Genomic DNA, 18,304 nt, shown 5'->3' with positions numbered 1-18,304 from the left:
ATAAAGCCAGAGATGTAATACTTTGGTTTCATTTAAGATAAAAATAATGAAATTATTTTACAATTTAAACAAACAGATTCATGTATGTGTGGGGAAGAGGACTGTGGCTGGCTTTGTTGGCCAGACTAATACACTAATTCTTAAGAGTAACAGGGATGCAATAATTTAACATTGCCAGAGCCTGAGGTTTTCACCCTGCAATGTAAACTGGTAAGACAGTTAAGAAATTTACAATAAAGGAGGCATATAAGACTAGATACAAATACTTACAAAGGCTCATTTAAATCAAATTTTATTGGAGAAGGGGGCCTCTTTGGTGATTGCCAAAACAAACCTAACAAAAGATACAAATATTATTTTCATTATAGGGACCTACTAATAAATTATATTAAACATTCTTCTCAACACTTGGTCATACTTACTGCCATCTTTTAATCGTGTGTCTAGAGGAAAACAGTGAAGAAGCTGAAGAGCCTAAAGAAAAAACAATCAATTATAAAAATCGCTACTTAGTATTATCTGAGGTAAAAAAAAAAATCAAAATGCATAAAAAGATACACAGTGAAGCCTCTAGCTACCTTTGTACTCTATGTTTCTCTTATCGCCACCCCTCCACATGTGGAATAACCTCTACTATTATTTTTTAATCAACACTTAACAGTTGTTTCTTTTCTTTATATCTACAGCAAAATGAATATACATTATTTTATCAATTTTTACACAGACAGTATCTTACATACCATTCTGCTCCTTTCAAAGAGTTAATTTAAAATAAACATGAACCAGTAAAAATATACCATATTCTGTATTTTGAAATGATAAATGATATTTGAGATTTGCTTCAAAACCATCTGGGGAGGATATATAGATGAAACAAGATTATCAACAAGACGATAAATGTTAAACCTGGGTGACGGATTTGTGAAAATTATGTGGGGGTTCATTATACTATTTTTTCCACTTCCCATGGTTGAATTTTTCCATAATCAAAAGCTTAAAAAAAAGTACAAAAGGTAAGGACTTAAAAAGAGTCCTTTAGATTTTGAAACAAGGGGTCATTAGTAATTACAGTAAAAATAATTTGAATAGGAGTAAGGAAAGAAGACGCATTTACTGGGTGAGGAAGTAGCAACAGTAAGTATAAGACCACTTTTCTAAGCAGCAGAGACAAGAAGGAAGTGAAAAGCAAGGATAAGTGTAATCAAAAGACTTTTTAGAAAAGATGAACTTACTTTATATTCCGATAGATAAGAGCCTAAAGAGAGGGAGAGACTCAAGAGAGAGTGGAGAACACATTCTAGCAACTGTCAGTAATGGGAGATAAGAGTAACAGCTAATATTTAGCGAGCACTTATGGGCTGGGTTCTGCTCAAAATGCTGTGCATGTATCATTCACTTATTTGATCCTTACACTACCTTATGAACTATGTACCAATTTATTATCCCCATTTTACAAATTAGGAAACAGACACAAAACAGATATAAAATGTGATTTTGGGTATCGGTGGGCAAGGCAAAATCCAACAAAATTTCTTATTCAAAATCTCTATTTTCTCAGTTTCTTGCTTTATTCTGAACAACAAACTTCTTTCAGACTACTGATGAAATGTATTCCTTATTCTCCAGAGGGAAGCCCTATTTAAAACCGACTTTTGCACAAGGACAAGGATCAAGTAAATGTACGACTGACATACCAATCGGTGGCGATTATTAAGTGCACTCTTTTAACATGCAAAGAGAAATCAGTTGTGTGCCCTGCACTTGTTTTCACTTAAGATTCCCAAAAGAAAGAACAGATGTTTGGTCCAATGACATTAATTTGGTAGCAATTAAATGCGCCAAGGTCATATCTCTTACCTAATGGTTCCCCCCCGCCGCAAGATTTTATTTATTTGACAGAGATCACAAGTAGGCAGAGAGGCAGGCAGAGAGAGAGGAGGAAGCAGGCTCCCTGCTCAGCAGAGAGCCCGATGCGGGGCTTGATCCCAGGACCCTGAGATCATGACCTGAGCTGAAGGCAGAGGCTTATTAACCCACTGAGCCACCCAGGTGCCCCTTTTACCTAATGTTTTATAATGCATACTTACCTTATGGTTAAAATATTTTTCAAACTTTAATCTTGCTAATTCTACACACTGGGACCAATTTCTAGGTCTTCTGCTAAGTAACTTAATAACTTGGAAACAGCCTTCTAAACTGTGTCCAGTTTGTAACTTCTAGAATGTGAGAAAAAAGAAACCCAAATAAATACATTTCCAATTAAACAAAGAACACCCACCTACCACCCACATCATTCCCAGGAAGTATAAGCTAAAGTTTGAAGTGCCAGCTCGTATGACCTGTGATTTTAATTTTTTCACCAAGAGCTCCTTGTCCCTGCCTTTTTCTTTTCCCTCTTTCTTTCCTTTTTTTGGGGAGGGAGAATGGGAAAAGACAGCACATGAAATTTCAACGGTAGTTTCTTATCTGACAAGTTGGCCTCATGTCTTGCTGGCTGTAAGTTGTTAGTACTAGAGATGTACTTCATATAAGAAGTGCTTATGAGTAACATTTTATACTAAACAGTTGACCTGTTTAGTACAGGAATAAAAGTAAGAAAACATCTTTAAAGTTGTCCTCAAGTCTCAGACATTCCTGTCCACTCATGAAATTTTCACTGGGACTCACATCAGTGTTTTTCCAAGAGTTTAACAAGCTACTTATTATTTTATTATTATGTTATCTTTCTTAGGTTGAATCATGTGAATTTCTTTTCTGTGGATCAAACATGGTCAAATACTGGCAATTCTGCATAGTTCATACAAACTAAAAAGGGGATCATTTCTGACTTGCTAATTTGATTCCTCATGGACTTACTATGTACAATAATGATGCTATACTTTCTTTAAAGAGGTAAAATAAACTCTTTATAGGCAATTTGTAAATAAGATTACACCGACACAGTGTTGGATTATATTAAAATGTATTGATTTTTACCTGTAAGACTTCTTCTGCAGATGGATAAGTTTGCCAAAATTTGTTAAACAATGAAGGCTTGTGGGAAAAGGAACTTTCAAACTATAAAGGAAAAAAAAAGAAAAAAAGTTACAAATAGAAGTCTGATTAAAAATCAGAAATACCTTCTTTTCTACTTCAAATAAAAACAAAATAAAGATCTTAATTACCTTATCTCTTGCCCACTGTATAGTATGTTCAATAGCAGCTGGAAAGGATTTTAGAGTACAAAATGGTATTTCCTCTTCTGGGGGATCCCGCTTATTTATAAAATATGACAACAGATAGTTAAGCAATGGCAATTTTTCGTTGACTGAATTTACTTCAGTGTTTTAAGACCATTAAAAATTAAAATGAATTAATAAAATGAATCTAAAATTTTTATATCTTCTTTCTCCTAGGCAAATAAGAGGAAAAGTGAATTCTTGAGACACTTAACCCATTTGCTAACAGCAATGTAACAAAAATCATGAATTTTCTATGACTTATCTGTGCACTTATTTGGTACCATGTGGTACTTACAGCAGGCTCCCATATATATTTCTCCAAGAATCAAGGTAACATTGAAAACTTTGCAATTCCCTACTTTGAAAAGTAATTTAAGAATTCCCCAAACAGTTCTCAGCATACCATGAGTTTCCTTCTCCATGGAGAAAAAAATTTAGCAGCAGGATCGTATGTCCTTGATGCGTGGTGTAAGTCCCTTACAGATCGTGTGTATAAATAAACAACAAATAAAAAAGAATGAAATCTTGCCATTGCAATGACATGGATGGAGCTAGAGAATATTATGCTAAGTAAAATAAGTCAGAGAAAGACAAATACTGTATGATTTCACTCATATGTGGAATTTAAGAAATGAAACAAAGAGGAAAAAAAGGGAGGCAAACAAGGAAACAGACTCAATCATAGAGAACGAACTGATGGTTACCAGAGAGGATGGGGGTGCAGAGATGGGTTCAATACGTGTTCGGGATTAAGCAGTGCACTTGGATGTACACAGGATGTTGTATAAAGTGCTACACTGTATACCTGAAACTAGTATTACACTGTATATTAACTAACTGTAATTTAAATAAAAACTTAAAAAAAACCCCAAAATTTAAAAAAATTAAAAAAAAAGAACTTTCAAAAAATAAAGAAAAGAAACAGCAGATATCTATGTTTCTTATGTAAAAAAAATCTTTAAAAAGACCCATTTTCTTTTTTAAAAAATTTTATTTTTTATTAACATATATTACTAGCCCCAGGGGTACAGGTCTGTAATCGCCAGTTTACAAACTTCATGGCAATCACCATAGCACATACCCTCCCCAATGTCCATAACTCAACCACCCCCCCCACCCCGCCGGCAACCCTCAGTTTGTTTTGTGAGATTAAGAGTCTCTTATGGTTCATCTCCCTCCTGATCCCATCTTGTTTCATTTTTTCCTTCCCTCCTCCCCAAACCTCCCACATTGCCTCTCAAATTCTTCATATCAGGAAAAAGACCCATTTTCTATTATAGGGTACATTTGGCTTAGGCTTATTGGTTTAACAAATCTAAAATGACTCACTGTATCTCTTTTTACCTAGAGATTTATATTTCAGTTTGTTCATAAGAAATACCAAAAAATATTTTATAAACCAAAGAGGGAAGCCAGAAGAGAATTCCATTTTTTTCTGAATATAAAGTTAGATAGGAAAAGGTCTGGAAAAAATGTGGTAGAATGACAGAATCAAGCATTTCCTATTTTGAAAATCATCTACTATGACCTCAGCCTATCATGATTTTCTCTAACTTCCTTCAAATTAAACTTATAAATTTTGTCTACTATAATGTTTTTACTATATAAACTTCTGATTTCATGAGAATTAATGGGAAAACAACTTATAAATATTTAAAAATTTTACTAAAGCAAACATAACTATTAAAGTGACATTTATACTTGTAAACGAAAAAATACTCTTTCCATTTTACAACTTGGATTGGTCTTTTTTAAAATCCTAATGCCTACAATTGTTTCCTAGGCCAGGGTTTTTCAATTTTGGCAGTGTATCAAAATCACTTGTGGAGGTTAAAAAAAATTACATCTATATGTGTGGTATATACATAGAGAGCTTGATTCTGCCCATGGATCAACTGAGTTTTCAGTAAGATTGTGGATGGGTCAGTTCAAATGCTGTTAGAAAATCAATTAACCACCTCTGAGAAATGAACAGTAAACACAAGAATAAGACTGCAAAAAGGCTATAAACAAAATTTTGATGACTTAACCTCTTTAAAAAAATACCGATATACATATTTATGCAAATTATTGACAGACTGACCAACAGATTAGGAAAGCTAAATCAAATCTGCTGACTAATGAAGAAAAAAAATGAGATATAAAAATTACGAGATATAAAGAAGAGAGACATTTATTTAAAAATGTCAGTTCACTTACATGACTATTATAGGATTCAGTTAAATGAGGTACAATAACTTCAGTGTGTCCCTTAGTGCCCATTGTTCCAGAATCCAAGAGGGGTCGTAGATTTGCTAAGCAACGGCTATTTGAAAAGGTAACATTTAAGTGAGCAGTAACAATGTAAGCAGGGGACATCTTACCACCTTCTGTTAATCATTTCACACAGTGATCACTTATTGAATGTAATATCAGGGAATAGATACATTACCTCCAAATAATGCATTTATCATTTCTGTCCCCCTCCTCCCACAAATTTTGTTGCTCAACCTATTAATTTTTGTCCTTTTCTTCTTCTATTACTACTACTACTACCACTACTACTAGATTTTGGGCTTCAACTTTCTTTTACTCTAGGTTAACTCTTAACTAATGTACTGACCCTTCTTGTCTTGCTTTCTGTTTCTTCTTTGGTTATTTTCTGACTACAAGTTCTGTCCTACTATATCTTCTCAATGTTCTCTTTACCTCAAACAATATTAACATTCTTTCTTAATATTCATAATACCTATATTCTATATACTTTAATTTCTTAAAGTTTTAATTCTTCCTTCCTCTGCCCAAGATAACAAAACTTTCAAGTACACTCTCCACTGGCAAATTTTTCTGTTAATAAATCTGCTCAAGTCATAAAAAGATGTAAGAAAAATTATGTAAGATGTACACATTATAGTCACTCACTCATCTACTTATTTAACGACCATTTACTGAATGACCTATGTTGGGCACTGAGGATACAGTGATGGGAAAAAAAATGGTCCCTGAAGAAATGATTCAGTGACAAAACAAGTATTAATTAAATAAGTGCATCAGTAAAATTAAGCACTATAATAGAAAAAACAAGAGTGCTGTGAAAGACTGCCATAGGAGGACCTACAGAATTTAGTGGTTAACAAAAGTCTGTTTGCATAAAGATATTTAGGATGAAACTGGAAGGCTGGAAGGAAAAAACAAAAAAAACAAAAAAAACAAAAAACCGAATCAGGTAGATTTGGGGTCGGGACTTTTAGAACAAGATAAGCATGATTTCTGAGTCTGAAGGAGAGTATGTAGAAGTGTCTGAGGTGAGAAAGTGCTGGATGCCTTATAAGAACTGAAAGAAGGAATGTACAGCTGGGACGAGGGGAGCCAGCGAAGACAGGTCAGTTTTAAGCTAGAGTGGTAGACGGATGGCAGACACTCTAGGAGAAACATTTAGGCCATGTAACACTTTTGAATTTTATCCTAGGTATAATGGGAAATCATAAAAAGGGCCTGGGCTTGATAACTATAAAAGAAACACAATGAATGTTCAGAAAAATGGGTAACTTTTCAATAAACAGGTGTGGAAAAGAGTGAAAACAGAAGAAAAAATTTTTATAAACCTGAATTTCAAGAACTTACCTGTCTACGTATCTCCTGGCTTCCACATTATCTAGTGCTGTAATAATTATATCTTGTTTAGTATAGAACTCATCATTGTAAATAGCCTCAGTGGCTGGACATACTTTGTTCAAGTGTGCATCTATCTTTAATTGAGGATTTATTTTCAGGGTTGCATCAGCAGCAGTATAGCTTTTAGGTTTCTAAACAAGTAACAAATAAGATCAGAAGAAATAAATGTTAAGCAGAAAAGCCAGGCCATCACTGAACTTACACATTTTTCATATGAGAGTAATGACATCAGCTTTCATCTTTAGTTTGTGGAAATTACATTCACCATGGTCACATTGCATTTAATAACCCATGTTAGTCTGAATAATTAACACATTATTAATGGAAACCTAAACAACTTCTATTTTGGCCATGTGCTTTAGGGTTCTTAAAATATCAGTTATTAAAAGTACATTTTTCCTAAGAACCTGGTAAGTGCCTAGAAAAAAATAAGAACATACTCAGTTAATTAGCAATCCTAACTGCAGAAAATAAGCTCTAAGAGGTATGGGAAGTTAACACTTTGGTACTGAAATCATAAATATATTACTATTTCTGGATGAAAATATTTTAAAAACTATTATATATGTTTCAATTTTATAAGAGTTCCCCTGACACATTTTTACTTCTCAGTGCTCTTAAGTATACAAATTGTAAGTTTTGTCAGAACTCAGTAAAATAAACAGGCCTTAAAAGTTCTTCTATAAATACAATGCAGAGTGAATGAATCGTGTGACATACATTTTGGTTCCTGACAGACGCTGTTAATTTTTTTTTGTATTTGGACAGGTGAGGGAATTATGCCACCTGCTTTTGTAGTTACTTTTTTGTTAATTACATTCCCTAATTGATCAAGATTATCAATGGGTTGTTGAAAAATAAATTGCAAAAACATTTTTAAAGTGAAAGCAAGTATGTTTCACTGACTAAAATGTTTCTTTTCCTAAATATTTTGAATTCTATAAAAAGACTGAAAACTGGCATTATTTTACAATAAAGAGGACATTAAACAGTAAGATCAAAGAGCAAAAAAATTCTAAGTGCTAAATTTTACCTATTTTGTAATAAAGACTCCAAAAAAGACACTGTCAAATGTGTGAGCTATTAAAACTTTAAATTAGGAAATCTGTAACCTTCGTTTCTAAAGTTAAATATGTAGATACATCTTGATTATATAATGAAAGAAATACTTCCCATTACTCACAACTTAAGATTTTATATCCAAAATCAATATAAAAACCAATTTTTACATTAAAAAATAATTATATATTTGTCACAAATGTCATTCCTAATGTTTGACAGTTTGAGAGAGTCTAATAATACAAAAACACCTTATGCTTGCTCATGCACCATTTTCTATTTATAAAATGGAAACCCTCTTTTTTGTATAACACAACAAATGTTTTAAATTTGAAACAGAGTAGCAACAAACCTGTATGTGGTGAGGACGAAATAGGAACTGTCTATTCAAGTTGGATTTTTCTATCAGGTCAGGATCTGTAACTGTAACCTAATGTCAAGAATAGAAAAAAGCTAACATTAGGTAAGAGAAAAATTTACATCTATTTAGCTTTTCTCAGAAAGACCAAAATAATTCCCACAAGTTATTCTAAATTATTTTAGCTGGTAGAAGTTATAACACAAATATTCCAACAGTTACCAATACTAATATTTTTATACTATGTTCATCTATAATTAATGCTCAGCATGGGAACATGTCAAACAAAACTGCTAAAACTGATGATAATTCGTGTTCAAAACTTTTTTCTAATTATTCATAACAAGAGGCTAAAACGTCACTACATTTTAGAAACATGTGATGGACTAGCCATAAAGGAGTTAGCTCTTCTTTCTAAACATATTTATTTTCAATTGCAACAAATTTGGAAAGAATGTCTGCATGTTTCAGTTTGAAAGAACTCTTGCTACATCAGAGGTCTACAAACTACAGTGTAGGCGCCTGCCTGTTTTTATAAATAAATTTTGTTGAAACACTGTCATGCCATTTGTTTTAAGTACAGTCTATGGCTATTTTCATGTTGTAATGGGACAGCGGACTTGTGACAAAGATCCTTGGTTCACAAGCCTAGAATAGCTGCAATCTGGTCCCTTAAGAAGAAGTTTGCAGACATTCTAAGGGATGCAAAATTAAAATAAACGGATCCAAGATAATCTGAAAAGCATGCATTTGTCACTTAGATTAGCATTTGTGTAAGATCTGACTAGGAGTAGTATTGCTAGAAGCCAGTTTATGTATCAACTTTATATTGTGTTTGAGTTGTTAGGTATTGACTGATGTTCACATTCACTTTCTTTTAGCTGGTATTACCTGAATACATCGGTTTTTTGGGGGTTTGTTTTCAACATCACTATACAATTATGTGTTAGAGTGTCTCTTTAAAATAGGAAACAAAAGGCATCAAATAGAAAATGTCTTTTAACAAAAACCTTATAATCAATATATGATTACTGTGATTACTGATATAAAGCTTTTTTCCTACCTCCCCCACCCCACTTTTTTATTCACTCCCTTTTGGGGAAGTCTTAAGTTTTCTTAACTCCAGTCCCCCTCAATCCTTACTAAGTTGGTTTGGAAGTCAACCACCTATTTTTATACGGTTATACTCAAAATTTTCACACACACATGTGACCTAAGCTCTAAAATTAATACAGTATCTTCCTCTCGAATAGAGAATATTTGAACTCTCTCTTTTAATATCAGTGAACATTTTACTTATTTTTAATCATCCCATCCCCAATGTCAATATTTTAATTAAAGCTTAAAAAATCCCAATGTTTATTTATATCTAAGAATGCTGACAAATGCCTCTACTTACCCTTGCTTCAAGCACTGCACATATTATCTAATAGTTCTTTCAGTGAGAACCAATAAATGATCATTTTTCATCATTTCACCTGTCAGTTATCTTTACCTCTCTTGAAAACTAATGTAGCTGGGTATAGAAATCCAGGTTGATAATTATTTCCCCCTATAATATTAAGTATAGTATACTATTAAATAGTATATTAATATTAAATAGTATTACTATTAAATAGCATATTAATAGCATATTATAAATAGTATGCTAATTATACTAATAGTATAATTATAGTATTAGTATAATTAGCATACTAATTATAATATACTATTAATTACTATACTACACCATTAATATTAATAGTATATTAATAATATATTAATAGTATATTGATATTAATTATATAATTGTTAATATCACTTATATAATAACTATATTTATATATAAAATAATAATTGTTCTTATATAATTAATATTAAATAGTATACTATTTTCTCTCTGAAAATTCTACTACACTTCTGTTGGACTATGCAAATGAATCCTCTTTCATTAAAGAAAGACATCTTTTTTAGAAAGATAGCTTTCTGGGTTTTTAACGTCTATGCATCAATTCTCATTTCAGTTGTTTGTGAATTTTAGGTTCACTGACTACACAAAAAGTCTTATTTGGTTTTCTGTAAAAATTTTAGTGCTTTCTGTCTCTCATGTTTCTATTCCTTTTTTTTTTTTTTTAATTTATTTATTTAACAGACAGCGATCACAAGTAGGGAGAGAGGCAGGCAGAGGCGGGAGGGTGGGGGAAAGCAGGCTCCCCGCTGAGCAGAGAGCCTGACGCTGGGCTCGATTCTAGGACCCTGAGATCATGACCCCAGTTGAAGGCAGAGGATAAACCCACTGAGCCACCCAGGCGCCCCCCCCCCCCTTTTTTTAAATCTTTGGTCATTTTAAAGTTTATTTTAAAGTTTGTTTGATCTATTACTTGTAGCACTCCTGTAATCTAGTTCGTCTATTTTCATTAACTTATTATTCTTCCAGGTGGTACTTTTTTTCTCATAGATTGTCACTTTTTATTGTGAATTATCTTGAATGGGTATTAATTTCTTCACATAATTCTATGTACTTTCGGTGTTTATTTATCACCACAATGCAGTTCCACATTTGTTATTGTCAGTGCTCTGAAGATTTCAATGGTCTTAACTGTTATATTCATCTCTCTCCTTAAAGTTTTTGTAAGATATAATTTTGGATTCTACACACCAGTATGGTACATACTCTTCACTAACAGTTTCTCATGAGTTACTTTCTTTTCTATTTAATGTTTGGGACATATACTCATATACACTTGTGAATAACCACAGCTTTTAGCTCAGAAATTAATTTCTCTCTTGGTTCCTGGAACCTGGGGATATTTCCTTCCTTCTTCCCAGTTAGTCGGGCTACACTTATAAACACTATAAAAGAGAATAATTTATATGGCAAGTCTATGTATTTGCAGGATAGAAATGTGTGCACATTAACTTACTGTGCTTTGTCATCTGAAATCAATAGGATTATTTACTATAGTACCTTTATATGCTGATACGCATTATGAATTTCCAGGAGTTAAGATATTCAGGTGATTCCCAAACTTAGGTAACCAAGATTTCTTAATTCCTTTATTTATTTATTTATTTAATTAGAAATACCTTTTAAAACCACTAGAACTAACAGTGGCTTGTGAAACACAATTTAGGAAATGTTAAGCAGGAAAAATATGTATGTAAGAATATCAGTCTACAACTGTGATAGTTAAGTTTTTAAGTGGAATATGAAGACAATGTTAATATAACTATAAACTGTGGGGCGCCTGGGTGGCTCAGTGGATTAAGCCGCTGCCTTCTGCTCAGGTCATGATCTCAGGGTCCTGGGATCGAGTCCCGCATTGGGCTCTCTGCTCAGCAGGGAGCCTGCTTCCTCCTCTCTCTTTCTGCCTGCCTCTCTGCCTACTTGTAATCTCTCTCTGTCAAATAAATAAATAAATCTTAAAAAAAAACAAACTATAAACTGTGAACTAGCATATAAATTTTAGACATTACTATTAATCACTATGATAAAATATGAGATTATGACTCTTGGAAGCTAGTTTATATATCAAAGGCAAAACAAATTAGTGAAATATATTCTTATTTAAATATATGACATGGCTTCCCAATTAACTCACATTTATCATCTTAAGAATTTAAACTACACCAGTTTTTATTATTCCCTTTTCTTTTGATAATCACTAACTGAAAATTTATCTGAGAACTCTGCCACTTTCTAATGTTAGCTGCTCCCATCTTAAAGATTTATTTAATAATTTGTAAGGAATCTTAACAGAAATAATAACAATTCTAATGTGCTTTATAGTTTGCAAACCCACTTCAAAAGAATTTGATCTTCATAATTACATTATGAGGTAGAAAGTAGAGATATCAGTTTCATAGTATTAGAAAAAGAAATGGAGGAACAGAGAATTAAAAACTATTTTGCCACAAGATCACTAACTTTCAAAAAGTTGTCAGAATAGAATCAGAATCTCCCAATTTCTAGCATATTCTCTCCTCAAAAATTAGTATTTCAGATCTATGCAGTCAAATATAGTACAAAAGCGAGCAGCAACAGAAATATAAACTTAATTCTCAAGGATTTATATCTTACCATTCCTTTTTCTTTGCCTGTACCAACACCAAGTAAAGCAAAGTTTTTTAACATTTCACAGCCTATGGCTCCACATCCCACCTACAGAGGAGGAAAAATGAAATATATCAGATTAAATACAATTAAGATGACTTACTACAAGGAAATTTCATCTTAACTTTCTTCAAATGCCAATTTTTAATATATACATATGATTTCTAAAATAATTTGGACATTGGTGATTCACTTTAGAGTACACAACTAGTTTATTATACTATTTTAATGGTTTCAGTTAAAGGAAAAAAAGGTATAAATTAAGTAGGGAAAAGCTTAATATTTACAATTCCTTTAAACAGAAGATATTTTACTATTCTAACAAAAGCAAACAATTGAGCTAATTATTTGTATGAAATAGAAACAAACACAAAACATCAGTGCAACATTTAGATGAAAAACATTCCTTGTTTATAGATAATCTTCAAAATTCATTTGATGAAGTTACCTACTCTAAGACTTTCCATAGTTCAACAACAGCTATTAATACTCAAAACATTATTTAAAAAACAATTACTACAAAATCAGCAATATTTTCACAACCGATTGTAATAATAAAAACAACCCCATTAATGGCAGGAAAAGGAATTTTATGGTACTGGGGTACCATATCCTGCCAAAGCACTAATTAAGATTTAAGAAAGACAGATTCTATTTAAATCTTCCTTGATTCGGTAAGAAAAAATTTAAATGGTGGAGGGAAAAAACCCATCCCAAATCTAATTTTTAATGTATTTCTAGAAAATCATTTAATTTTCAAAACTTATCATACTCATATTTTAATTCTGAATGTATTAATTCTTTATACTAGGGGTTGGCAAACTTTTTTTTGGTAAAGGATCAGATAGTAAATATTTTTTGTTTTGTAGGCCATATGGTCTCTTTCGCAACTACTCACCTCTGCTATTATAGCATGAAAGAAGCCACACACAATACATAAATGAGCAAGCTTGGCTGTGTTCCAAATGAAACTTTATTTACAAAAACAGGCAGCAGAATGGATTTGGCTTATCTTAAATTTCTACTGAATGTCTATTCTGTCAGGAATTATACTCACTTAGACTCAAATTTGCTTTAATAAATGAATTTGAGGATACACAATAGCAGTTTGGTTGTACTGTATATTCTCATCATTATTTATACTTACTAAAAAGATACTCAATTTTTGTAGCTTCTGACACAAAGTGTCTCCAATGCAAGCTCGTAAGGCATCATATCTATCTCCTCTGAGGAAAATAACATATACCAAAAACCAGAAAGGCATAAAAACATTATTAAGATTAGTTTCACCAACTTAATGTTAATAACAACTTAATGCTGTATTTTAAATAGAATACTCTGAACTTCCTCCAATCTGAAAGGAAATTATCTTATTTGAAAGACAAATGCCCTATTAAGAAATCAGTTTTTCTTTCTCCATTTAATATCCTATATTCAAATGACTTAAGTAAAGGTGACTTCAGTTTATCTAGAAACGACAATTTTCTAAAGCAGGGGTTTTTTTTTTTTTTTTTTTAAATAGAGTGCACGCACACACAAATGGAAGGGATGGACCGAGGGAAGAGAATCTTAAGCACGCTCCATACCCAACGCGGAGACTGAAGCCAGGCTGGATCTCATGATCTTGAGATCAAGTAAGGGAAAGTAAGGGAAAATTTTTTTAAAATTATTTATTTATTTATTTGATAGAGGGAGAGACGGAGTATGAACAGGAGGGCTTAAGGGAGAGAGAATCTCAAGCAGACTCCACACTGAATATGGACCGGATGTGGGGCTTGATCTCACAACCCTAAGATCATGACCTGAGCTGAAACCAAGAGTTGGACACTTAACTGACTGTATCACCCAGGCATCCCAGGTAGGGACTTTTAATAAAAGTTCCTAGAGAAGTCTATGGTAGGGCTTTGGAGTTGTCAATGCACTTAAATTGAAGGCAGAACTTTGGGACATGTGAATTTTGGGGGGAATAATCCATAAGCTTCTATCAGATTCTCAGAGCTCTGTGACTCAAAGATGAAGAATGATACAAATAAAAGGTGCAGATAGCAATTGTTCTCATCTATATTTTTTTAAAGATTTTATTTACTTATTGGACAGAGAGAGAGAGAAAGAGGTCATAAGTAGGCAGAGAGACAGGCAGAGACAGAGGGGAAGCAGGCTCCCTGCTGAGTAGAGAGCTGGATCCCAGGACCCTGAGATCATGACCTGAGCCGAAGGCAGAGGCTTAACCCACTGAGCCACCCAGGCGCCCCTGTTTCCATCTAAATTCGGAATGGTACTTTGAATGCTAACTATTCTCATGGCATATAATTTAAAACTTTATGTTCATTATTTATAAAGTGATAAAGAGATTCTGCATTATTCTAACACTTAAAAATAAGCTCTAAGTAGAGAAAAAAGTAACTGTACAAGTCAGCAACTTACAGGAAAAGACATCTAAAACAAATGCATATTTGAGCAGAAAATCTTTTAGCCTTGTTGTCTCTTACAAATATTCAACTAAGAAAAATGCAAGAAAAATTTCAGAATTACCGTGGGAGAAACTGTTCACGTTCAGGTTTACCTAGGGTTTCGACAATATCTGCTGCTTCAATGTATAACTTTAAAGTAGAAGATAAAAACACAACTTACTATGTATAAACATTAAATTGCTAAAAAAAAGAAAAGCAGTTTTTCTCTTCCGTAGTTACGAATAATCATTAAGGAAAACAATGATAAAAATACCAATCCTGAGTAAAACAATACATTAAAAAACAATTTGTTGCTTTTTTTACAATATACATCCCTATATTACTTTATTAAAACAATGGTTAAACTTGAAGAACTGTTAAAAAGATATAATTTGATTCATGTCACTTATCCATCTTAAAAATGATAAATTTTAACAAACCAAAGGAAATTTCACCTCCAAATCTATTTATAATTACATAAAAACTCTGGAAGCCCCATTCAATTTCAGCTACGTTTGAATAAATAATCTGATTACTTTTAGATAAGAAAGTACCTATTTCTGTTTTATTTTCCAGTTTGGGTATATTATGTGATTTATAATTACATATAACAGAAGGGAAATGATTTAGAAAGTCACAATTTTAACATTTAAAAAAACACCATGTTAAAGTTTATTAAAAAAAGAATTCACTCTCATTTTCATTTAAGTAACTTATGTGGCAAATTTGAACATAACTAAATGGCTGTTTATTATAACAACCCAGAATCCATATAAATAACAACTTATATTCCCCATACTGTTAACAGCTGCATCTAAATTAGACATTTACAACTGAACTTGTACTCTGTGTTAAAATAAATCAAGTAATTAAGCAGCAAAACAGAACTATGTGGTACTTTTTAATACATAAATGTTATATTCAAAATGTTACAGCGTTTTCAATAAGGAAAGGGCCTGAAGGGTATCCTTTGATATACCCTCTGCCAATTATTCCTTTTGGTAACAGAAATAAGGATTTTTTAGTTCTTTTTTGAGATATTTTTACCCTATACATAGATCGTTCTCATACTTACACCATTCCCATGCTTTTACTTTTAGTTTAAAACTAGGAAGGAATTTTAAAGATTCCTGATGCCCAAAGATTCCATGGAACTGTTTAAAAGTCCTGAGAACCCATGAATACTAAGCTAATAGTACTAAAAACTAAGTATAAAGAAAATTCATTCCTTCACTCTCACAAATGAGGGAAATATACCCTAGAATGCAACTTTGGGTTATATTCCACTAGCTTCAACCAATGATATTGTCAGTTTCAATTAGAGAATTAAACTTTGGTGGAATATCACATCTAACTCATGCATCAAAAAATATTTTAAGGTTGCTTTTATAATATATTAATACTATAATTCATAACAAACAATCATTGTATGGGTGGGAAATTCAACCTTTTAAGTATAAAACAACATTAAAATACAGAACTAACCCACTGGCACAACGGAGAAAACTTCCCTGTCACGGCTTTCAATACTTCTTGGCTGGCAACACCTCCTACTGCTGCAGCAAGTGGGGGTAAAAAACCTTGAGCAGTCCAAGACAGCCAATGCACAATGTCAGCATTTACTTCTGGCTGAAACAGAAGCCATGAAAGATGACAATCTTAATAGTTTTTACAGAGACACTTAAAATTTCAATGGCTTACTGTGAGAATTATTAAATTACTGTAGCTTAACTTTGTAAAAAGCTACTCAATTTTCCTACTAAATAGATATTAAGTCCTAAAAAATTTCCAATCTCATAATAAAAGATCCAACTGCATGTTAGCTACCATAAGCAGTATTTCTCTATATCAGTAACTGCCCATTTTTAGTTTTTGAATCTTTATGTTTCACTAGGGCAAGGTTTAAGATTAACTGGAATATCTACCATTACAGTTTTTGTTAAAGAGCAGTTCTGTGATGTCAGTCAATATTTGTAAACAACCAGAATTTTAAGAAAAGTGTTTTAATGAAAACTACAGGAAAAAATAGTAAAAGGGTCAAAAATAATGAGGCAATACATTGTTAGAAACAAAAAAAATGGAGAGTAAAGGCAATTTTCCACACTAATTTAAGAACCAATCACCATGAAGTTGTCATTATCATACTTTAAAACTGAAATGATGTTTCTTGAAATAAGACTTATTTATTAGTATTTTTAAGGAAATATTGGGGAATTGGATTCTGGAGCGATTATTAGCACAATTTATTTGTGAGAAAGATCTTTTCATGAGCTCTGGCTTCTCTTTCTCTTCCTATTCTTTCAATAGCAATAACCTTAATCTTAACTTTAAAATTCAAATAGGGCTCAACTGCTTTGAAACCCTATGTAAAATAACACTACTTGTGCATTTGGGGGGGAACAGGGAAAGCTCTTTATTCTTCAAGACATCTGTGATACAAAGAGGATACTATCAATTTAGTTACTATCTATTTACTATTCGACCCACTCCATTTCAGTATTCTAGATTTCATTATTTTTCAACTACTTAGCACTAACTGCAACTCAGATTATGGTTTCATTTAAGCTGTGCCATTTCTGAATGCAGAGATACTGGTGGTAGTGACAATAGTAAAAACGATGAGAATGCGAATAGAAGCAGGTAGTTTGAGCACCTACTGTGAGTTTATATTAAATTCACATGTAATTTATAAAATAATCCTAGGAAATATAATTTTTATCATTCAAATTAGAAAACTGAAACTTTGATAAAGGAATTTACTTAAGATTTTATAGCTAATAAAATAGAATCTGAACCCCAAAAGTGCAAATTACCATTAGGTTACACTATCTCCCAAGATTCTACTATTATTTAATTAACAAACAGCCAATCTGGGGAATATTTGGTTGCCTCAGGATAATGACAGCAGCCTAAATCTAAATTTCCCCACACAACCTCTAAAAACAGGTATGTATCCATAAGAGAAATAAACCAGTGGCAGAGTTTCAGTATTACTAAGAAACAAAACATTATGAACTTCAAATTACCTGTAAATAGAAAAATAAATACTAAACTCCAACAAAACTACTTTGGACATCATACTACTGCAAAGCTGCAGAGAGAGCAGGAAGTGTGTAACCACAGAAAACAGAATGAAAGGCCTAAAAGTTACAATCATTCTGAGAAAACAGAAAGCACCATACTAAGTGCAAAAACTACTGAAAACCTATGAAATCTAGCAGGTCTCAGCACTGACTATGGTGTAAGAATTTATCTGGGAGAGAATGATATTAATAGAAATAGGGAGACATCCTTTGACACAAAAGGCTAAAACAGGAAGAGAGGAAGTTAAGGATTTAATAGAAATCAAAGAGATCCACAAGACACCAACACCTATCCTCTAAAACAAATAAAACAAAAACCCATTAAAGAATCCATTAAAGAAACTCCAGTATCCTAAGAGAATAAGGGTTTTAGAAGTAGTAATCTG

General features: G+C 32.4%; 1 protein-coding gene across 7 annotated transcripts in view; it reads right to left on the bottom strand.

Moving 5' to 3' along the window:
- Window positions 1-18,304, bottom strand: part of UBA6 (ubiquitin like modifier activating enzyme 6) — an 85,004-nt gene that overhangs the window by 16,790 nt on the left and 49,910 nt on the right. For all 7 annotated transcript variants that reach the window (XM_082726354.1, XM_082726356.1, XM_082726358.1 and 4 more), the window contains 12 exons: window positions 16,321-16,464; window positions 14,918-14,985; window positions 13,533-13,611; window positions 12,353-12,433; window positions 8,287-8,364; window positions 6,825-7,006; window positions 5,421-5,526; window positions 3,165-3,254; window positions 2,977-3,057; window positions 2,088-2,216; window positions 423-474; window positions 271-334 (listed from right to left, as the gene is read on the bottom strand). In XM_082726354.1, coding sequence (XP_082582480.1) covers window positions 271-334; window positions 423-474; window positions 2,088-2,216; window positions 2,977-3,057; window positions 3,165-3,254; window positions 5,421-5,526; window positions 6,825-7,006; window positions 8,287-8,364; window positions 12,353-12,433; window positions 13,533-13,611; window positions 14,918-14,985; window positions 16,321-16,464 — 1,154 coding nt within the window. The remainder of the gene's footprint in view (window positions 1-270; window positions 335-422; window positions 475-2,087; window positions 2,217-2,976; window positions 3,058-3,164; window positions 3,255-5,420; window positions 5,527-6,824; window positions 7,007-8,286; window positions 8,365-12,352; window positions 12,434-13,532; window positions 13,612-14,917; window positions 14,986-16,320; window positions 16,465-18,304) is intronic.

Source organism: Mustela nivalis (assembly GCF_964662115.1).
Source record: "Mustela nivalis genome assembly, chromosome: 4".
Lineage (NCBI taxonomy): Eukaryota > Metazoa > Chordata > Mammalia > Carnivora > Mustelidae > Mustela > Mustela nivalis.
The sequence above is the reverse complement of the archived record's forward strand: the minus strand, read 5'-3'. Positions and strand labels throughout refer to the sequence as shown.